This window comes from Palaemon carinicauda, chromosome 24, assembly GCF_036898095.1.
Source record: "Palaemon carinicauda isolate YSFRI2023 chromosome 24, ASM3689809v2, whole genome shotgun sequence".
Lineage (NCBI taxonomy): Eukaryota > Metazoa > Arthropoda > Malacostraca > Decapoda > Palaemonidae > Palaemon > Palaemon carinicauda.
In genome coordinates, this window is record NC_090748.1 from 956,016 (window position 1) to 981,015 (window position 25,000).

A 25,000-nucleotide genomic window follows, 5' to 3' on the forward strand; every position below is an offset into this window, starting at 1 on the left:
ATATATATATATATATATATAGTCAGGCTATTTTCATACGTTTCGATGCCCTCTTCATTGTGTTGATATTTATATAATCGATTCATAATAGAGAAATGAGAATTACAGATAGTATTATGAGCAAGACCTGGAAATAGATAGTCTTCTGAAAGGAATTCTGACAAAAAGTCTGCTGTGGTAACTAACTAATCCGATTTGGGCGATCAAGTTTGTCCTGGTGGGGAATTCTTATTTGGAATTCTACTAATTAAAATCAGGTGTCGTAGATAGGCTACACATTGTATAAATTGCGTATATGTATTTATGTATGTATGTGTGTATATATATATATATATATATATATATATATATATATATATATATATATATATATATATATATTATTTTATTTGTGTATATGTATATATATTATATTTGTGTATATATGTATGTATATATATATTAAATTTGTATGTATGTATGTATATATGTAATGTATATATATATATATATATATATATATATATATATATATATATATATATATATTTATGTATAAATATATGTATATATCATATTTATGTATATATATATGTATATATATATTTGTGCATATATATGTGTATAATGTGTATATATGTATATATATTATATTTATGTGTATATATGTATATATATTATATTTATGTGTATATATGTATATATATTATATTTATGTGTATATATGTATATATATTATATTTGTGTATATATGTATATATATTACATTTGTGTATATATATATATGTACATATATATATATATATATATATATATATATTTGTGTATATATATGTATATATATTATATTTGTGTATATATATGTATATATATTATATTTGTGTATATATATGTATATATATATATTATATTTGTGTATACATATGTATATATATATATATATTATATTTGTGTATACATATGTATATATATATTATATTTGTGTATATATATGTATATATATTATATTTGTGTATATATATGTATATATTTGTGTGTATATATATGTATATATATTATATTTTTGTGTATATATATATGTATATATATTATATTTGTGTATATATATGTATATATATTATATTTGTGTGTATATATATGTATATATATTATATTTGTGTGTATATATATGTATATAAATTATATTTGTATGTATATATATTATATTTGTGTATATATATGTATACATATACTTATATATATATATATATATATATATATATATATATATATATATATATATATATATATATATATATGTAAGTATGTATATATATATTATATATAGTGTATATGTATATATATATATATATATACACACACACATATATATATATATATACATACATAAATTCCTTTAATATAGGCCTTTACAATTTTTGCGCGTGCGTGTGTGTACATAAATATGAAAAAAAAAACTAAACCAAGAAATGACGCTTCATTGAAATACTTAAAAAGGCAACACAGTTACACAACAGATCTAGACTGTGAAGTGAACAATTTTATTAAATAGGAATACCACGCATGAAACAAATAATGCTTTAGCTGAATCATAAATATAATAAACCATTTTACAACATGCCCACTCAGACCGCAGATGTACAAGTCTACAAGTCGCCATAACTATTATTATGAACTATTCAGAACCAGTAAAATCTCAAGTGCTCGCTTCAACCCTTCCCTACTACCTCGAGCCCTCTTTTTCATTTTTCCCGACGGCCACCAGATGGCAGACTTATCGATCGACACCGAAATTAAATAGAGGAAACCAAGTGTCAACGATGTGAAAGATTAATTGGATCGGTCACGGCGAACTTTCAACAGTCAAGTGACTGTTGGGGTTTTTTTAAATGTACATCTGTGGGTTCATCAGTTCATTTCATATTGATAATGTTGGGAATTTAATTATTTTGTTCATTTCATATCGATATTGTAGGGAATTGAATCATTTTGTTCGTTTCATTTCATATCGATATTGTAGGAATTGAATTATTTTTTTTATCAGTTCATTTCATATCGATATTGTAGGGAATTGAATTATTTTGTTCATTTCATTTCATATTGATAATGTAGGAAATTGAATTATTTTGTTCATCAGTTCATTTCATATTGATAATGTAGGGAATTGAATTATTTTGTTCATTTCATTTCATATCGATATTGTGGGGAATTGAATTATTTTGTTCATCAGTTCATTTCATATCGATTTTGTGGGGAATTGAATTATCTTATTCATCAGTTCATTTCATATCGATATTGTAGGGAATTGAATTATTTAGTTCATCAGTTCATTTCATATCGATATTGTAGGGAATTGAATTATCTTATTCATCAGTTCATTTCTTATCGATATTGTAGTGAAATGAATTATTTTGTACATTTCATTTAATATTGATAATGTAGGGAATTGAATTATTTTGTTCATCAGTTCATTTCATATCAATTTTGTAGGGAATTGAATTGTCTTATTCATCAGTTCATTTCCTATTGATAATGTAGGGAATTGATTTATTTGATCATCAGTTCATTCCATATCGATGTTATAGGGAATTGAATTATCTTATTCATCAGTTCATTTCATATCGATATAGTGGGGAATTAAAATATTTCTTTCATTGTTTATGAATATACTTTCTGTTATTTATAAATTGTTCATAGCCACTATGTTTAAGCCTTTAGATTTATTGAATAACCCTGACAGGAAATTCGTCGAATATCATTACCGTTATGTCATATAAAACCTGAATTTAATAATGAGCCCTGGAACTGATCACATTAGATATAATAAGATCATTATAATTGGAAGTTCATTAGCATTCTTCAGCTGGCCATTTTACGGCTGGTACCCCTAAATGATCATCATCATCATTATCATCGTCATAATCATCACAATCATCCTTGCGATAGTGAGTGAGGTCGAGCACAAAAGGCTTCCCATGACACAGGCGATGCTTGCAATAATTCTATTTTTGTTCAGGCAATCTCATTAGGCCTCTCTTTTTTTTAATTTGGACAAACAATGCTTCCGCTAATTGAAATCATTACGCATAACAAAAGGCAGAAAATGGAACGTAATCGCTTTGGAAACGATATTCTGAATTCAAAGAAACTCAAAGAAAAAAAAGAAAGGTTATTAAGAAAAAAATATATATGCTCAGAGTCTCTGTTTGTCATTCATATTTCTGACATAATGCCCTGTTTAATGCATTGACAACAATGGAACATTATTTACTAAGAGATGTTTGTAATTATGGGGTAATTAGTGAATTTGCGCAACATGTTCAATTGCAATGGTTATAATGAGCCCGGCGGAAATGTTCAGAGAAATGTTATTTTATGATGATCATAATTGTATGAACATTTTTTTTTTCTCAGAAAGACCTTCTTTTAGATATGGATGATTTCTAGAAAAAAAATACAGTCGATTCAGTTATGTTGTATAAAATTAAATTTAAATACTTTGCGACGTGAAATGTTAATAACGGATAGTTTTTTTTTTTTTTTCAGTCTGTAATTAATCTTCTTGTCTTATTATTACGTATCGGTTTTATTTTTTATTCTTTTTCCAGTGTCGTGAAGAAATAAAGCTGAAGTCTTTCTCTTCAGAGTAACATTGTGTATTTCCCTGGCTAAACACACACACACACACACACACACACACACACATATATATATATATATATATATATATATATATATGCTATGTATTTTATATGTATACATATATATAAATATTATATATATATATATATATATATATATATATATACATATATGCTATGTCGGCTCTCCACGTCCCCAGGGTGTAAGAAAGAGGGAGTAATCATAACCTAGTGAATAGGGGGTAGCATGTGTGTATATCCAAATATTGATGGGTCGCGTACACTAATAATAATAATGATAATAATAATAATAATAATAATAATAATAATAATAGAAAGGACGTCCCAGATCATTCTACGAGGTCAAAAGGAAGACAACCCTAAAAATACATGACCCCAAAAAGGCGTCTGCCGTGACCCTCTACGCGAAGGCCCCTCCTGACGCTGGCACAATTTCCGCGGACGCCCTCCCAGTTGATTTGGCGACACAATTTCGTTCGCTAATTGTACCGAGATATCGTTATTTATGCCGGATGACGTCATAATGAAGCGATAATGACATTACGGCGAAGATGGGGAAATGAAAGGGGAAAGAAAGCGGAGATGAGCCTCAAAGGCCCTTGTGCTGATAGGTGGAAATGACGCCAAAAAAAAAAAAAAAAAAAAAAAATTCATTTCCCTGCAGGAGATTTTCCTCCAGGGAGACACTCAGAGGAAGTGTTTCTTATTGTGGACAATTGATTCTCTCTCTCATTACATAGAGCATAATTAGCTACTTGCTTCTTGTTGGGTAGGCTATGCGAAGAGAGACTTTTGGAGCTGTGAGATATACTGTGTAAGTTATATATATAATATATATATAAAATATATATATATATATATATATATATATATATATATATATATAGATAGATAGATAGATAGATAGATAGATATAATTATGTATTGTACAAATTTAAGAAATACATTGATAAAGAATTAAAACGAAAGTAATATGGTCACTTTATGAAAACTCGATAACCCTTTTCACTAAAAGTTGTCTATTTGCAGATAGTTTAGTGTCCTGAATACAGTACTTTATCATCCTAATATTTAATTATATATTTTAATATAAATTCGTAGCAATATATCCTATTGCATTATTGCATCAGATTTTTTACTGCATTTTGAGAACCGTCTGGGTATACGAAATTATTATTTATTATTATTACTAGCCAAGCTACAACGCTAGTTGGAAAAGCAAGATGCTATAAGCCCAAGGGCTCCTATAGGGAAAAATATCCCTGTGAGGAAAGAAAATAAGGAAATAAATAAATGATGAGAATAAATTAACATTATATCATTCTAAAAACAGTAACAGAGTCAAAAATATTTTTACAAATGTAATTTTTGTACTGTTTATACCGATAATCTATTGGTAACCAGCTCTCTCACCAGTAGCCCTAATAAGGTAAATCATTAGGCTACTTGTGGGCGTTAATTACCAATTATCTGTGTTAGCCGTACACAAATTAATACAGTAACGCAATTATTATTATCATTATTATTATTATTATTATTATTATTATTACTAGCCAAGCTACAACCCCAGTTGGAAGAGCAAGATGCTATAAGCTCAAGGGCTCAAATAGGGAAAAATAGCCCAGTGAGGAAAGGAAATAAGGAAATAACTGATGAGAACAAGTTAACAATTAATCATTCTAAAACAGTAACAACGTCAAAACAGATATGTCCTATATAAACTATTAACAACGTCAGTAACAGACATGTCATATATAAACTATAAAAACTCATGTCAGCCTGGTCAACATAAAAACATTTGCTCCAACTTATGAACTTTTGAAGTTCTACTGATTCAACTACCCGATTAGGAAGATCTTTCCACAACTTGGTAACAGCTGGAATAAAACTTCCTTTTTATATCATATTATTGCCACAGTTTCGTATACCCAGATGGTCCTAGTAATTTACTCAAATATTTCTTGCAATATTTCGGGATTCTGAATGGTGCTTACTGTAGGCTACGCCCTCATTCTAGAATTTATCCCAACCCTCTCTTGTATTACCGTTATTCAATATTATAAATTTACATAAAGTTTAGTCTCTGGGCCCATGTATCGCATTTGTATCAGTTAGAATCAAGTTAATCCGAAGCGGTGATGTTAAGACAGCGCGCTGAAATAATTAATTAATTCATTCCTTAATTAAATTGGCTCGATGTCCCAGGCGGCGTCAATGACCTTCGATGTCAGGATGCCAGAAAACTTCACATCCTTCATTCGATGTCAGGATGCCAGAAAACTTCATATCCTTCATTCGATGTCAGGATGCCAGAAAACTTCACATCCTTCATTCCATGTCAGGATGCCAGAAAACTTCACATCCTGCATTCTTTACCCCAGGAGGGAAAATGAACTTAAGGAATGAATAAAATTCGATTTCTTAGCATAAGGTCCCCTGGTGAGATTTGGCGACTTGAGGAGCCATTACAAAGCAATTAGATACACTGTTAAAAACTTGCATTAAAAGAACGGTAAATGCCTGGCAACATTTATTCCAGGATTTTTACCGTTTTAAAAACGGATATATTGACGTAAAGGAGTGATATTACGGTCACAAATCCGTAAAAAATAACAAAGTAAGGTACAATTACGGTCACCTGTATTTTACTGAAATACGGTTGAGAACAGCAGACTTTTACGGATAATTCCCGATTAAAATTACGGTTTTATAAGTGTATATATAAACATGGGTAAATGCTGTGGGACAGACATGAAAAAATTACCATGTGTTTTAGCCTATAGTTTTCACACTGTTTGGAAAGCAGATGGCAAGGTAAACTTTACTCAAACTTTGTTGAGCAACTGTTGATAAGAGATTCCGGGGAAAAAAATTAACCATGTTAAAGGAATTACGTCATGGGTTAGAGTTCTCTTGCTTGAGGGTACACTCGGGCACACTATTGTATCTTATTTCTTCTCTTCCTTTTTTATAGTTTATATATAAAAGATTTAGTTTAATGTTACTGTTCTTAAAATGTTCTATTTAAATTGTTCATTACTTATCTTGTAGCTTATTTCTTTGTTTCCTTTCCACACTGGGCTATTTTTCCCTGTTGGAGCCTTTGGGCTTTTAGCATATTGCTATTCCAGCTAGGGTTGTAGCTTAGCAAATAATAATAATAATAATAATAATAATAATAATAATAATAATAATAATAATGATAATAATATGTAAGAGGTTCTGATATCTCCTTTGAGTCCCCCGGCTTCTTTGAAAAAGAAAAAAAAAATTATTGCCCCAGGACCAACAGCACCTATGCATGCATGTTAGTGTATTTTTATACACATGTATATTTCTATTCCACATACTTGACAAGCTCTAAAACCTTTATCCTAAACGTGATTTTTTTTTTCGGTTTTTTTTTTTCAATTACCAACATCAACAGAACATACGTATGCATATTTGCGCATATTTGTATGTATCCGTGTAGATTTTTATTCCACATACTTGAAAATCTCTAAAATCTTTATTCTTCATATTAATGTTTTTTATTTTTATTTAGTTTCATTTTTATTTTATTTTTTTTTAATTACCAACATCAACAGAACATTTAATGTATATTAGCGCATATTTGTATGTATCCGTGTAGATTTTTATTCCACATATTTGACAATCTCTAAAATCTTTATTTTTCATATTAATGTTTTTTTTTTATTTTTAGTACGAGAAGAAGAAATTTAGTAATATGCTGATTTTGACCTATACTCAATTTCTTTTAATGAGGCGTATTTGCACCGACTCGCAGCGGTGCCCTTTTAGCTCGGAAAAGTGTCCTGATCGCTGATTGGTTAGAATTATCTTCTCCAACCAATCAGCGATCAGGAAACGTTTCAGAGCTGAAAGGGCACCGCTGCGAGTCGGTGCAAATCTGGCTCGCTAAAAAAAAATTGACTATAGTTATTGATGTCCTACACCAATGACCTACATTTCAACAGGCCTGTTGATTTGCAACTAAGATTGATTAATTGATTGATTGATTATGAGTTTTCTGGCATCCTGACATCTAAGGTCCTTGACGCATAAAGCATTTAGTGTTTTCTAATGTCGTTACATTTTCACGAACAAATAAAAGTAGACGTGGTGCAATAGGATTTAAATTAATTCAAAAATAATAATGTACTGGGTTCATATCTTTCACTGTCTTGGGTTAGAGTTCTCTTGCTTGAGGGTACAGTGGGGCACACACTATTCTATCTTATTTCTGTTCCTCTTGTTTTTTTCTTTAAAGTCTTCATAGTTTATATATGATAGCTTTATTTTGGTGTTGTTGCTGTTCTTATATTTTAGTTGTTAGTTGCTTCTCTTGTCGTTTTTCCTTAACTTTCCTCACTGGGCTATTTTCCCTGTTGGGACCCTCGCGCTTATAGCATCCTGCTTTCCCAACTAAGGTTGTAGCTTAGCAAGTAATAATAATAATAATGAGGCGTAGCAGCGGTGTTATCTTATAAAGTCGCGCGCTCACCCTAATATTTACATAAACATACACGCATACATTAGCTTTATCACATACCAAGTTATGAATAGTAGGATATGATGAAGATTTATAAATAATTTATGAAACATTTTTGTCACATTAATAAATTTAGTTATTTTGTGGACATTATTGATGCGATATGAATATCGTGCAAAGTACTTACCGAAACATTTCAGTCAAATTAATTTCAATTATTTTGTGGACATTGCAGAATTAGTGAATATTCTGCAAAGTATTTACTGTCTTTTAAAAACAAACAAATACGTGTTTATGCGAGCGACGTTCTGAAATTAGAAATCAGCTTCGAAATTTGATTCCTTATTTTATGTAGGGATTAAGTAAATATTGTATTATAGAATAATTAGCTTTTGAATATCAGCTGTATGTTGGTCAAAATATTTGTATATTATCCTTTTATTTTGTCAATAAAATATAATCTAATATAATTTAAACTTACATCGTCTCTCTTTAATCACTATACCCGAATCCTTTTACTTATAAAGTTATTATTATTATTATTATTATTATTATTATTATTATTATTATTATTATTATTATTATTATTATTATTATTATTAAATGCCAAGCTACAACCCTAGTTGGAAAAGCAGGATGCTTCAAGCCCAGGGGCCTCAACAGAGAAAAATAGCCCAGTGAGGAAAGGAAACGAGGAAAAATAAAATTTTAAGAATAGTAACAACATTGAAATAAATATTTCTTATATAAACAATAATGCTAATGGCTAACCTAAAGAATAACCTGATGGTTGACCATAATATCTGTGCCCAGGAAAATTCCAGCCTTGGAGCGAAATTAAAAAGACAGCTTCAGAAGAATCCTCGTATATACATCGTATATACAATGATTTTTAGGATGATGTCCAGGAGATGACTGTTTTGAACAACACTGTCCTTGTATTCAGAAAATAATGACTTTTTTTTTTTCAATTTGATATTTGGATCTCTTTATTTCAATTTAGTGAATACCAACTCTTAATGTTTTCTAACTATTGTTTAACTACGCTGTTGGAAAAAAAAAAAAAAAGTAATTCTAATCGGAAATTCTCCGTAAAAATATATTGTTCTCAACCGTATTTCAGTAAAATACAGGCGACCGTCAATTTACCTTTGTTATTATATCTTACGGGTTGGTGACCGTAATATCACTCCTTTACGTCAATTTATCCGTTTTTAAACGGTAAAAAGCCTGGAATAAATACTGCCAGGCATTTACCGTTTTTAATGCAAATTCTTCAGTGTACAACGTCAACAAACTCCTACGTATATAAGTGTATGTTTCTTGTTCCGACCATTGTTCAACTCATCAATCAATCAATCAATCAATCTTCGAAATAATACCATCGTTGCGTTGAGTATATACATCGTACCGGAAATAAGACTTAGGCCTACTTCAGATCTCCTCAAAGCCTATTTATCTGTATTCATTAAAATATTGCGATGGAAATTTGGGTGGTGGCAGACTTGACATGTACATTGTAGTTTAATTTGAAAAGTAAACAAGACATTATTAGGCTTGTGAAATTTGTATTTATTATCCCACATCTCAATTTCTGTATTATTATTATTATTATTATTATTATTATTATTATTATTATTATTATTATTATTCTTTAGTCTGTAGTCTTTAATCTTTTATCATTATTATTATTATTATTGTTATTATTATTATTATTATTATTCTGTAGTCTGTAGTCTTTTATTATTATTATTATTATTATTATTATTATTATTATTATTATTATTATTAACTAAGCTACAACCCTACATGGTAAAGCAAGATAATAAAAGCCCAAAGGCTCCAACAGGGAAAAATAGCCCAGTGAGGAAAGGAAATAAGAAAATAAATTAAGGATATAAGAAGTAATGAACAATTGAAATAAAATATTTAAAAAAAAATACGAACATTAAAACAGATATTTCAAATATAAACTATAAAAAAGACATGTCAGCCTGTTCAACATAAAAACATTTGCAGCAAGTTTGAACTTTGGATGAAGATCACCTACCAGAGCAACTGATAAGGTACTTAATGTAAATGTGTTTTGCTTTAAAATCTGTAATATTGATGTTGGTAGAAATGGTACAATAGCTATCGTTCCTATAACTGCGCGCTTGATTCATTTATAATATGCAAGATTTGGTTTCATGCATCGAAGATAAATTACTTTTTCCATGATATGTTTAAATGAATCATCTTCAGGCAAAATAATTTTAACGTTTTACCTCTGTAATTTTACAATTTTACGCTTTTTAAGTGTTTGCAGCAATTAACGTCTCGTATCTAACATATTTCAAATCTAAGGTTACATTAAAGTAGTTTGTCATAAATTTAATGACAATTTTATCGAATGATAATTTAATCTTCAGACATGATAATATCAAAGGACTCCTGCTAAACTTTTTTTATTTTATCTATGATAATTGATATAATTATTTCTTTTTCAAAATTAAACTCTGAGTATTTCGAATACTTTTAAAAAAACTAATAGAAATAAATTTGATTAATTTTCCTATCTGTTGTAGAAAAGTAAATGTTTTATAAAATGAGATTATGATCAATATCTGATAATAGTTGTGGAATGATCTTCCTAATCGGGTAGTTAAATCAGTAGAACTTCAAAAGTTCAGTGTTGCAGCAAATGTTTTCATGTTGACCAGGCTGACTCGAGTCTTTTTATTGTTTATATAGGACATATCTGTTTTGACGTTGTTACTGTTTTTAGAATGATTTATTGTTAATTTATTCTCATCATTTATTTATTTCCTTATTTCCTTTCCTCATTGGGCTATTTTTCCCTATTGGAGCCCTTGGGCTCATAGCATCCTGCTTTACCAACTAGGGTTGTAGCTTGGCCAGTAATAATAATAATAATAATAATAATAATAATAATAATAATCTTAGGGCCGTTAATAAAAGAAGCGTTCGAGAAAACTGAAAATTATTAATAAGAAAAACTAGTCTTGCGCTTTTCATGAATATCATATTTTTAAAAAATCATGAAATACTATAAAACTACAGCAACAATATACTTTTGGGGTCTCTATTTAATATGTGAACTTGGTAGATAATCTATTTATTTTTTGTAAATCCTAATCATGACGAATTTATAATATACTACGCTAAAATATCAATAAAAAATGAATATATAAAAAATTTACATTTTTGTAATGTTATAACTATTAGGTCTAATACTTACGTTTTCTTGAAATATTGCAGAAAAATGAGTATTGAAACATTAAATTCTTTAATATGTGAATATTTAGCAGAAATCAAGTCCCAGTATATATAAAGGTCATTGTATTAGGGGAACGGTTAGATTCAAGCCAAGGTCTATTTGGTGTGGTGGCCTCTTTTCTTTAAAGAAAAAAAAAAATCCTTCCTTCGTCGAAACAACCTTTATCTCAAATTAATCTTACCCCAATATCAATCTATAAGCTCTTGTGAAGTGACCGTGCTTGTCTATAACAGTTGTTGTTGTAGCTGACCTGACCTTGTTGTGGTGAGTAATGGTATAATCTTGTGAGCGCGCTAGGAGGTTTGAATTAGCAAAATAAAGATATAATTATGGCTCAAGGGAGTTATTAAACTCCTTCCCTCCTGGCTAAAGGAAACCTCCCTCTAGCTGTGAAGCCAATTAAAGGATTTGGGGCCGCTAGAATGTCCGAAAACTCCTATATCTGTGGGTCCTGATCTTGGGTGACTGGGACAAAGTCCTCTGTCAGACCGTGGCGCTACCTCTGTCTTATATTAACTGGCCCATCCTTTTTGCGTTTCACCTTTTATATGAGAGAGACGAAATTGAATTACAATTGCTGCTATAAGAATATTTCAATAATGGACTCCCAAAATAAGATAATAAATAGTTATGCCCTTCTCTAGGGTATTCATCTCTTTTTGTCTATAGGCCTATACAAGATGAATCCAATTTATGTAGGAACAATTTCTTCGTAAATGTTAGTTGATTAAAAATTCTCTCTCTCTCTCTCTCTCTCTCTCTCTCTCTCTCTCTCTCTCTCTCTCTCTCTCTCTCTCTCTCTCTCTCCGGCGTCAATGACCTTAGATATCAGGATGCCAGATAAAACTCATAATCAATCAATCTCTCTCTCTCTCTCTCTCTCTCTCTCTCTCTCTCTCTCTCTCTCTCTCTCTCTCTCTCTCTCTCTCTCATCGAACACGCTGTATCATTTACAAACGCTATTTTCTACCAAGATATGAAGACGACCCAAAGCAGATCGGAGAGTAAATCGCTTTATTTACTCTACGAGTAAATCCAGGGAAAGTCGTTCCATTTATCCGGGTCATTCTAGGATGTTAGGATTCCCGTATTTATACATATTTCACAACAAAGGATTCGCGATCTCACTCTGATGAATGGCCTTGGACGTCTTCCTTTGATGTTATCTCCTTTTGTGTGAAGTCTCCGGTTGTGCAGTAAACCATTTTACGGAGAGAGAGAGATCTACGAAGTCATTATCAAAGCCTAAGGGGAAGAAACTAGAACGGAAGATAATATGGCAAAGAAAAACTAAGGCAATGAGTAGGCCTACATGGCGGAGAGAGAGAGAGAGAGAGAGAGAGAGAGAGAGAGAGAGAGAGAGAGAGAGAGAGAGAGAGAGAGAGAGAGAGAATCCGTTACCTCTGAAATGAGTTGTGCTAAGCGTGAATAGATTGTTGTGATCAACTTTTATTATTCCTTTAAGAATTTTGAATGCCTCTATTAACACACACACACAGAGAGAGAGAGAGAGAGAGAGAGAGAGAGAGAGAGAGAGAGAGAGAGAGAGAGAGAGAGAGAGTATCCGTTACCTCTAGACAGAGTTGTGATAAGCGTGAATAGATTGTTGTAATCAACATTTATTATTCCTTTAAGAATTTTGAATGCCTCTATTAACGAGAGAGAGAGAGAGAGAGAGAGAGAGAGAGAGAGAGAGAGAGAGAGAGAGAGAGAATATGTCATCGTCGCAAGAGCAATGTTATTTATTGATTTACCATTAACTCGTGACGAAATGACGAACGATGTAGATTCCTGAACTGCCTCCCACCGCCGCCACTGCAAGGGTGGCGCTCGGGAGCCCCTCCCGCTCTGTCAACACGCGAACCCTCTCTTCTTGCCCAATTAATTCTGTCCAATGTATATTCAAGAAACTGTGATTGCGGGGGTGATGTGGCGCCAGTAAATACAAGCGATGAGAAAGTTGTTAGTTTGTCATACCAGGGAAATGAGGGTAAATGTCAATTAGGAAAATGCTAGGGAACAGGGGTGTCATTGAATAAAGTATATATATATATATATATATATATATATATATATATTGATTTATTTGTGGTTATAAACTAGAATAGAAAGACCATAAACAGACCGGAATGGAAGGCCACTTCTGAGGTCTTTGTCTTACGGTGGACTAGTTACGGCTGATATTTTATATAAAAATACATATATATATATATATATATATATATATATATATATATATGAGTGTGTGTGTATATATAACTGTGTAGTACACATGCACTACTTTATACATTTATCAAATCAAAACGACATTATTAGTATAAATAATGTTTACTTACATGTGAAAAAAGTGTATAGAATAAATATACCCAAACACAATATACTAAAAAAAAAAAAAGTTAAAAAAGAACTCTCCGGACGACATTGATTACTGACCATTTGGAATCGATGAAGCGAAAAAAGGAGACGTGTAATAAAGAAGGTGTGTGTGATACACGACCAGTGAATCGGAAGGATCATTTACATTTGATTTGAGAGAGAGAGAGAGAGAGAGAGAGAGAGAGAGAGAGAGAGAGAGAGGTTAGAATCTTGTGCAGTGTATACAGATAATTCAAGTTATTTTCACTCGGGTTATTTTTTTTCTTTTTTATTGTGAGAAATATATCGGAAAGAATGCGGTGAAACATAATACAAAAAATTACGGAAACAAATTCAAAAGTGGAAATGAATTTCGATGTATTTATTAACGCTAAACTTGGATTTACAACGCAGCAGATCATAATATATATTTATATATATATTATAAATGTATAAATATATTGTAAATGTGTGTTTATATTATAAATGTGTGTGTATAATATATGTATATGTATATATATGTATATGTATATGTATATATATATATATATATATATGGCCTCTCGTGACATGGTTGGAAGCGACCTGGCCTTTCATTAGAAGGGGCTAGCGTTCGATCCCAAATATATCTATATATAATTGCGGACACTACTAAAATCAAGTTAATGAAAAAGTCATAGCTTTGATTACAACTTCTATTAGCATTTGTTATAATATTAATCGTTTTCCGTGTTTATGCCTATGGTCTGGTGTTAATAAGATTTTCTGTACAATTGAAATATGACCTGAAATAATAGAATTTCTATTTCAGAAGCCAGAAAAAAAAACGTGATCTATAAAAGTTATTTGTATATTAAATCGGTTTGGGAAACCTCATGACTTCTTACAAGAAACCGGTGATCATATTATTTGGAACTTTCTTACAATAAACCGGTGTTCATATTTACTGGAACATTTTGGTACATTTTCTGTAGTGCAAGATATATTAACCACAAAGACATAATTTATTGAATTATCAATTGCAATATGGCAGACACTCATTATTTGTTATTCAAGGTTATTTTAAGATAGTAAAATGACTATTTCTGCTACATTGAAGTGTTAGAAAATTATCTATTGCTAGGGATACATAAAATCGAATATACTTTTTTTTAAATATAGTATAATGATTAAATCTGCTACGTTGAAGTATTTAAAAATTGTCTATTGCTTGAGAAAAAGAATTAAATAGAACATGGATGTTTTATACATTAGCCATTGAAGCACTTGGTTTTCATTCCTTAAAACCAGAAGCTGAACGGAAACATCAACAGGTTACATTTAAATAATTCTTTATAAATGAATAATTCCTTATTAGAGAAAAGACAATAAATCAGACTTGAGTTGTAAAAAATAAAAAATAAAAGTTACAAAATAATCTCACCAGTAGGTTGTATATCTTGAGACACCACCGGAGGCCCTGGGTCCTGGGTCTGCGGCCTCCCGAGGATGTCTTCGATAGTATAGAGACGAGATGTCCGGCAAGGGGCGCCGCCCGTCGCCGACGACAGCTGCGTATCGGCGTGCGAGAGGGACATGGGTGGCGGTGGGCTGCTCCTCGGCTGTTCCTGCAGGAGTGGCTGGGTAGGCGAAGGACTGATGGACTTCAGTGAGCGTTCCATCATTGCGGAGGTCAAAACCCAGCGCTTCGTTTGTGCTTCTGTGATGGCCTGACGCGGGATGTGACGACGGAGGCCCTTGGGTTTGTGTTTGAAGTCGCCGGTCCGTTGTTTGAATATCAAGCACACAGTCACTGCACAGAATAAACACGGGAAGGGTCACTCGCTCTTTGCCTTCGAAATCACACAAGCACTCGAGCTATTAGCTGACTTCAATTCGTTCAAATGTCCGCGTGAAAGCGAGAGATTATATTGATAAATTGTATCTTTCGAAAGTTTTCTTTTTCTCAAGTGTTATTTGCTTCGTTTACGCCTAGCGAAGGTCTGTGCACTTTTTTTCCTCTCTCCCTCTACGATCTTCTGCTGTTCGTCGGAAGGGCTGTGACAACCGCTAAAGACAGCAAACGACTAGCCAACCCACTCATCTGGTTATTTCGTTTATATCGCCACCAGGCCGGCTTCCCTAATCATTTCAACACTATTTACACGAACAATGCATACACATCTAATCTCCCGGCAGTGTTGGCCAATGGGAGGGCGAGACGAAATCCCGTTGGCCAATCACAGCCCAGAACCGCCTGTGGTATTGGGATAATTCGCGGTTGGATAATAGCGAGTCTCTCGCGCTGGCTGGTGTACGATGAGTCACAAACGCGTGTTACTTTGTATTTCCCTCGTAAAGTTATCTAGTAGTTTCTTTATGCTTAAATGATGAATGTTAATGTTTTAGAAATCTATTTATATCATTTTAAACGCACGTAGCTCTGAATTATGCGTATAAAAATACGTATTGACCGCACGACGAAACTCCGCCCGCGTAGCGGCGAAGAACCAGGCGACGCTGATTGGTTAGTTGAGAATACACGGAAGGTTGGACAAATCACCAACACTTAATAGATGCTTGTCGGGGTAATAACGCACATCTCTGCCTTTTGTGTGCGCCCGCTCGCCGTGCCTTGCTAGAAATTAATACGAAAATGATGAATAATTGTGACTCGGATCTGATTGGAGCTCGATATCTTGAAAGATGGGGGGGGGGGGAGATTTGTCTTTTTTTTTGTTGACTAGAAGAAACGCAAGTTAAGAGGGAAGGGAAGACCGCGATAGAGAAAGAGGGAAAAATATTTGAAATCCAACCAAAAGAAACTTTTTTAAAAATGTTGACAGAATTGGTGTTATCGGACTAAATTGAGTACTTGGTGTTTTTCTGCCCTGGTTGGAGGCAGTATGGACGCAGCATTTTAGAGATGGGGAGGGTTAGTTTGTCTGGGTAATGGGGGGGGGGGGGGATAGGATGGATAAGCTGGGAGTGTGTGTGTGTGTGTATGTATGTGTGTGTGTATTCCGCGCTAATAAAGTTTCCTGCTTGGGTGCCACAACGCCACAAGGCGCTCTCCAGCAGCTGAAAGAAATCTAGCCCTTAGCTAGGGGCGGCATAAGGTCCTCTTTAGGCCAAAGACGGCGCCGCCTTTCTTGCATACCCCCGGGTGTTCTATTGAAAGACGTGATCACCGTATAAAGTGAAGAGGAAAAGGACTTGTTCATGTCCTTATTTGACGATCAGAAGTCAGCGAAAATCGCCAAATGATGAATTTTGGGGGTTGTGGCTGGGAGGAGGGAATTGGCCCCCAGGGAGGGGGTTAGTAGGGCCCGATTAGAGGCCTTCTCAAAATTTGTCTCATTCGTGGCGTTTAAGAGGTGGAGACGAGACAGATTAGGGAGATGAAAATGCCTGGGAAGAGGAACGAACTGAATTGGAGGCGGTTTGATTGCAGTAACAGAGGATGGGTGGTAGGCTAACTGCTTGTTTCAAGGATTGTGACAGTAGTGGCGTGAAGGAATGTAGTGGTGAATGTAGTGGTGGAGGCAATTTGAACTTTGAAGCTATGAAAGACAATGGCGCTGGTAGATTTAGACTTGATGATTGAGTTGAACAATTCCGCAGTTGATGAACTGGGGAACACCTACAAAAGGTTTCGTCTTATCAGGCAGTTTAGATGTCACTCGTGAATGGCAGAGGCAAGGGACAGTGACAATGCCCTAGCAAGCAGGACAATTCCCTGAGAGACTGACTATTTATACATATGATTATTGCCCAAACTCCCTTTCCACCTAAGTTAGGAGCTGGGAAAGCCAGGCAAGAGCTGCTCACGACTCAACGAGTAGACCTATAGGCTCTCCCGCCATACTCAGCTCGAAAGGATGGTGAGCCTGCGGACACTACAAGAAACTATTGAGCTTAAGACGGACTCGAATCCCAGTCCGGCAGATTGCCAGGAAGCCACGTTTCTAATGGGATTGTGACAATGTGGTGGAGGATTGTATGTTTAAAGGTTTAAATGCCACCCATGAATGGCAGAGACAAGGGACAGTGACATTGCTCTAGCAAGCAGGACAATGCCCTGAGAGACTGACCATATATACATATGATCAGTGCCAAAGCCCCCTCTACACCTAATCTAGTACCAAAGAGGGCCAGACATTGGCTGCTGATAACTCAGCAGATAGACTATAGGCTCTCCCAAACCCCCATCCTTAGCTCACAAGGATGGTGAGATTGCAGCGACCAAAGGAACTAACGAGTTTGAGCGGGACTCGTACCCCAGTCTGGCCATCACCAGTCAGGGACGTTATCACATCAGCCACCACAATCCTTAATTTGGTTATTATTATTATTATCATTATTATTATTATTATTTGCTAAGCTACAACCCTATTTGGAAAAGCAAAATGCCATAAGGCCGAGGGCACCAACAGGGAAAATAGCCCAGTGAGGAAAGAAAATAAGGTTAATGCACTTCAATGGCTGAACAAATCTCCAGTTGATAAACTATGGAACGTCAAGACACTCGATCACCTACAGATTTTGTCTTGTTAATTTCACCTAAAATAGAAAAAACAAAAATTATAATAGGTTTTATTCAGCAAAGAGTTTATTCAAATGACGTTTGTAGACCGATGGAAATGGTAATTATAACAAGAAAAATTCTGCTGTATCAAGGTGACTCTCGTAAGAAAATTAGTTCGTTTGTCCATTTCAACTGCATCCAGGGTTGCAAGATGATGTACCAACCGTGTGTCGCACGTTCGTACATAGTTCATTTTGTGCTTGTATCTTCGCTCTCCCCTCGCACTAAAAAGAACCTGAAAAAGCGTCTTGTTTCTCCTCTGTAACATTGTCTGTTTTTTTAACATGAAAATTCTTGTTGCCTTGAACTTTTGTATATAAAGGAGAGAGTTCTATAATAAAGTCACTCAGTTGTTTTCAACTTGCCTTTGAGTCACAACCTTCCCTCGGCCCGTCACAAAGACAAGAGTCATGATGAGGTTTTTAGTTCCATTCCAAATAAACAAATAAACAAACAAATATGTATAAACAGTTGGTCCTTACCTTATGGAGATATTCTCCGTTGAAACTTGATGTTGGAAAAAAACGAGTTATTATTATTATTATTATTATTATTATTATTATTATCATTATTATTATTATTATTATCCAACTTGAAGGAAACACCATGCTGTGTCTAAGACTATTATTATTATTATTATTATTATTATTATTATTATTATTATTATTATTATTATTATTGTTATTAAACTTGAAGGAAACACCGTGTTTTGTCTAAGACATTCTTATTATTATTATTATTATTATTATTATTATTATCCAACTTGAAGGAAACACCATGATGTGTCTAAGACATTATTATTATTATTATTATTATTATTATTATTATTATTATTATTATTCTTCAAGGAAACACCATGCTGTGTCTAAGATATTATTATTATTATTATTATTATTATTATTATTATTATTATTGTTATTAAACTTGAAGGAAACACCGTATTTTGTCTAAGACTCTTGGTTATTAAAATACAGTTATGTCCGTTGTATATTTTGAAAATACAGCAGCTTTCGCACTCTTTATAAAGTGACTCTTCAGCTTCTGTATTTTTAGAATATACAACGTATATAACTGTGGATTTTAAATATTAGACAATTATTATTATTATTATTATTATTATTATTATTACTATTAGTTAAGCTAAAAGCCTAGTTGGAAAATTAGGGTACTATAAGCCAAAGGTCCCCAACGGGGAAAATAGCAAAGTGAGGAAAGGAAATAAGGAAATATACTACAAGAGAAGTTTAAGAATAATAAAACTGAAACAAATATTTCATATATATAAACTATAAAAACTGTGTGTGCCCGAGTACATCTTCAAGCAAGACAACTCTAGCTATAATTTATTTTTTTAATAGTAGCCTAGTTGGAAAGTAAATCTTTTAAATGTTAACAATAAAAACTTTAAAATAACAAGAGGAAGAGAAATCAGATAGAATAGTGTGCCCGAGTGTACCTTCAAGCAAGAGAACTCTAGCTATAAAAAAAAAAATTAATAGTAGCCTAGTTTTAAAGGTAGGATGCTATAAGCCATATGAAGAAAGGAAATTAGGAAACAAGTAGAATATTGAGCCTGATTATACCCTCAAGCAAGAGAACTTTAAACCAATACAATGGAAGACCATGGTACAGAGACTATGACATTACCCAAAACTAGAATGTGCTATACTAGACCAGCTGCTTGCCATAGCTGAAGTCTCTCTTCTCCCTTTACCAAGTGGAAAGTAGCCACTGAACGATTAAATAGCACCAGGCTAATTAGCTAATTAACCCCTTAAGTGAAGACTTTTTTTGTATATATAATGAATTATCCTTCACTTGATTAGTCTCCACAATGCCATATTGACCATTAACAAAAGTCTGTCGTGCATTTCAATTTCAGAAACTAGCTTATCTTTTCTGGCAAATTTATGGATGTTGATGGTCGTCGTGTTGAAAAGTGGTTGTCGTGTTACTTTAAAAAACAGGGTCTATTTGCTTTAATTTTGTTGCCATATTTTTCAATATTAGATTGTTTATATTTAGTTAGATAGCCACTGCGCATCACAAGGAATAGGCTACCCTTTGATGAATTTAGTCAATGATTCCTCTTTAGGGCCTTTTGCGTCAATAGGCGTAGGAGGAGATGATGATGATGATAAGTTTTTAAAGTAGATTCCTATCATCAAGTTTTCTTATAGTGTATTTGGAGATAAGCTAGTTACATCCTTGGAGGTTTCTCAATATGCAAGCAATAATACGTACTGCAGTTAATCAGTTCTCTTGGCTTTTGAAAGAGAGAGAGAGAGAGAGAGAGAGAGAGAGAGAGAGAGAGAGAGAGAGAGAGAGAGAGAGAGAGAGATCAGTTTTCTTGACTTTTGAGAGAGAGAGAGAGAGAGAGAGAGAGAGAGAGAGAGAGAGAGAGAGAGAGAGAGAGAGAATTAAAGTCAGACCAACTTGAATTAATTCCACCTCTCCCGTTATGGCTTTTTCTGTTCTTCTCCAGAAATAAAAAAAAAAAAGAAAAAACATCGACAAAGACACACACGCTAAAAGAGGGACAGAACCTCCCCCAAACGTCCTCCGTATTTGTCTTCGTGAAATCGTCCTAATTAATTCAAATTTTTATCAATTAGACTCTGTCATCCCGACCCATTTTTGGACCCGGGCGAGTCTATGAGAACCTGGCGTTGTTCTTGTTGCCATTTTTGCTCCCGTTGGACTTTTAATTAATTCTTGATATCGCGAAAAGAGCAGAGAGAGGCTCCGGGGAATGTCGAATGGTGGAGGGGGGGGGGGGGTAGGAGTGGAGGGGATGTACCCCCCCCCCCCCCTCTTTATACCCCAGTCCATATTTCCTCTCTGCCATCTGTATCTTCAATAAGAGTTCCAGGATGAACAATGAATGTGTGTGCATACTATATATCTATATATATATATGTATTGATATATATATATATACATATATTATATATATATATATACATACATATGTATACATATATGTATACACATATATATGTATGAATATATATATATATATATATGTGTATATATATATATATATATATGAATATATGTATATATATATATATATATATATATATATATATATATATATAATACATATAAATAAATATATATATATATATATATATAAATTTATATGTATTATATATATATATATATATAAAGATAGATAGATTTAGCCAATATGTATATATGTATGTATGTAGCCTATATGTTTACACATACATATATACAGTGTATACTGTGTATAATTTATATACAATACTTGGGCATGTTACTCAACGTACATGATTATATATAGATATATATATATATATATATATATATATATATATATATACGTATATATATATATATATATACGTATATATATATATATATATACGTATATATATATATATATATATACGTATATATATATATATATATATATATATATACGTATATATATATATATATATATATATATATATATATAATATATATATAAATTACCCGTTAGAGATTAGCCTTTAATTCTCAGCACGTTTTTAAGAGGACGAAGTTGCTCTAAGGAGCTAAATTGTATTCCCATGCCCCTCTCATTCCTCAGTTATAACTTACCACAATTACCTAACCACCATGTCCCTAAATCACTTTATACTGTGACTGCAGCCCAATGGTGTTCTAGCCACAGTGAGTTACATTTTGTTTTTCTTGTTATTATTTGGATATAAAGTGGCTTGAATAATTTTCTCTTTTACTGTTTAACCCACTTCCGTTAACTTATTACCTGGTACAAAATTTCTTGCTAAGATCAGGCAAGGAATTTTATTTCTAAGTGTCATGCACATTTACAGTGTATTCTATTCAGTTTAACTGGAAAAGCGCCCCGAGTGCATACCTCCGCCACGGCATCTTATTTCGGTCGACCCTTTGCTTGGCCTTGACCTTTGACCTAGGACTTACATAATTGAATCACTTCCACGTCTGAACATAACAATTAATCCCTGAAAGTTTCACTACTCTATGAGTAAAACTGTGGCCAGGAAGTTGTTCACAAACAAACGGACAAACAGGGGCGAAAACATAACCTCTTCCCAAATTCGTTGGCGGAGGTATTAATCATCTTCATTTGACCGATATCTAGAGATTTGTCCACACTCATTTTTAAAAACAGAATTTTGTCTATATATGCTTAACAACACATATATATCACAATTACTTGTAATATTAAGGTGTATGAAAAATATTAATCGAATTTGTGGACGAATTTTATTCGAGTGACCCCTGACCTGTTACTGCTGCCCCCAATAAAATGTGATTAAGCATCTTAGAAATGAAACTAAAAGATTACTCGAGTGCCATATGTGGATGAGATCATGGTGAGGGGTAGACGAGATGGCTTGACCTTGCACTTCGCACTCCCCAAGAGAGATTAGTTCACCAAACTTTCAACTGGGCTTCACAAGGCACTAGAATAGTTGGAAGACCCAGGCCTACATGGCTGAGGACTATGAAGCTCGAAGTAGGAGATGATGAATGGATAAGTATTGATTTAAAAGTTCAAGATAGAGACGACTGGAGGAATCTAACAGAGGTTCTTTGCGTCAGTTGGCGAAGGAGGAGGAGATGATGATGATGTGATGATGATTTTAAACGTCGAACAAACACACATTTATACCATGAATGGACAACTGTTCGTCAACAGGGGGCCGCATATACCTACTGTATATCCAGGTGAGAGAGGGTCTCATAATAATACGTATGTGCAAAGAATATTGCAAGTCTGATATAAAATGAATTTTCTTACAATTCTTCCATGTTTTATTCATCTTGATATGAAAGTTCTACATGAAACTGACATCTTTTATCATTTAATGATGATTACGGTTATAAATACGTAGCTTCAATAACCTAGTAAGTCTTAAGGGCCACACAATAACACATATACACTGTTAAAAAAAAACTTGGTTTTGATCGGAAATTCTCCGTAAGAATATACTGTTCTCAGCCGTATTTCAGTAAAATACAGGCGACCGTAATTTTACCCTACTTTGCTATCAAATTTTAAGGGTTGGTGGCCGAAATATCACTACATGACGTCAATATATCCGTATTTAAAACGGTAAATGCCTGGAAACGTTTATTCGAGAATTTTTACCAATTTTTACGGAAAAATTATAACAGTGTAGGGCTGCATGGGACCCGCAGGCCGCAGGTTGCCCATTATTATTATTATTGTTATTATTATTATTACTAGCCAAGCTACAACCCCAGTTGGAAAAGTAAGATGCTATTAGCCCAAGGGCTCCAATAGGGAAAAATAGCCCAGTGAGGAAAGGAAATAAGGAAATAAATAAATGACGCTTTAAACCCTTCTCGTGTGGAACTCTTAGAAAAATGATCAAGACCATCACAATCTCAATCGGAGTAGGACTAGGAAAGACCTTTGACCTCTTAAATCCAGGAACCATCTGATCAGCGAAGCGGGAAGATCAAATTTGTAGGCAAGATAGGAAACACAAATACTTTCCTTTATTTTATTGACATTCCTATGTCTACTTGGTAAATGTATCTTTATTTGATTTTCTATTACCTCCGCCAGAGAAGTTGGGAGGAGGTTATGTTTGCGTCCCTGTTTGTCCGTTTGTTTGTGTGTGGACAAATTCCTGGCCTACAATCTTAATCATAGAGTAGTGAAACTTTCAGTCAAAGGTCAAGGTAGGTCGAAATCAGTTGCCGTGGCGAAGGTCTGCACTCTGAGTGGTGTTCTAGTTTCTTATGTGGGGGGGAATTTTTTTTTGTACTTATAATGAATGCAAGAGTTGATGGGAGAAGTACAAGAGGAAGGCCAAGGTTTGGGTGGATGGATGGAGTGAAGAAAGCTCTGGGTGATAGGAGGATAGATGTGAGAGAGGCAAGAGAGCGTGCTAGAAATAGGAATGAATGGCGAGCGATTGTGACGCAGTTCCGGTAGGCCCTGCTGCTTCCTCCGGTGCCTTAGATGACCGCGGAGGTAGCAGCAGTAGGGGATTCAGCATTATGAAGCTTCATCTGTGGTGGATAATGTGGGAGGTTGGGCTGTGGCACCCTAGCAGTACCAGCTGAACTCGGTTGAGTCCCTGGTTAGGCTGAAGGAACGTAGAGAGTAGAGGTCCCCTTTTTGTTTTGTTTCATTGTTGATGTCGGCTACCCCCCAAAATTGGGGGAAGTGCCTTTGGTATATGTATGTATAATGTTGCTAAATTGCAAGAAAATAGTAATATATTGCAATTCTGCACATAAATTGGTACAACTTATTATACATGACTGCGTATAACATTGATAGATTTAGTGTAGTGAATTATTTCTAATTGAGTACACTGTTAAATATTTGCCGTAAAAACATCTAAAATCCTGGATTAAATGTTGCCAGGCGTTTACCGTTTTAAAAATGGATATATTGACGTGGAGGAGTGATATTACGGTCACCAACCCGTAAAAGATAATAACAAAGTAGGGTACAAATTACGGTCGCCTGTATTTTACTGAGATACGGCTGAGAACCGTATATTTTTACGGATAATTTCCCATTAAAATTACGATATTTGTAACCGTATCCATCTTTGCCGTCCACAACCTGTACATTTTTTTTTTCTCCATTACGGTAGCTAAATGATACTCGTACTTCCAAT

General features: G+C 33.5%; 1 protein-coding gene and 1 long non-coding RNA gene across 2 annotated transcripts in view; one reads left to right on the forward strand and one right to left on the reverse strand.

Annotated features, from left to right (window-relative positions):
* Window positions 1–15,972, reverse strand: part of LOC137617788 (retinal homeobox protein Rx1-like) — a 113,275-nt gene extending 97,303 nt beyond the window's left edge. Inside the window, exon 1 of the mRNA XM_068347749.1 lies at window positions 15,192–15,972. Coding sequence (XP_068203850.1) covers window positions 15,192–15,432 — 241 coding nt within the window. The 5' untranslated portion in view covers window positions 15,433–15,972. The remainder of the gene's footprint in view (window positions 1–15,191) is intronic.
* Window positions 1–25,000, forward strand: part of LOC137617789 (uncharacterized) — a 596,344-nt gene that overhangs the window by 347,018 nt on the left and 224,326 nt on the right. The gene's annotated exons all lie outside the window — the stretch shown is intronic.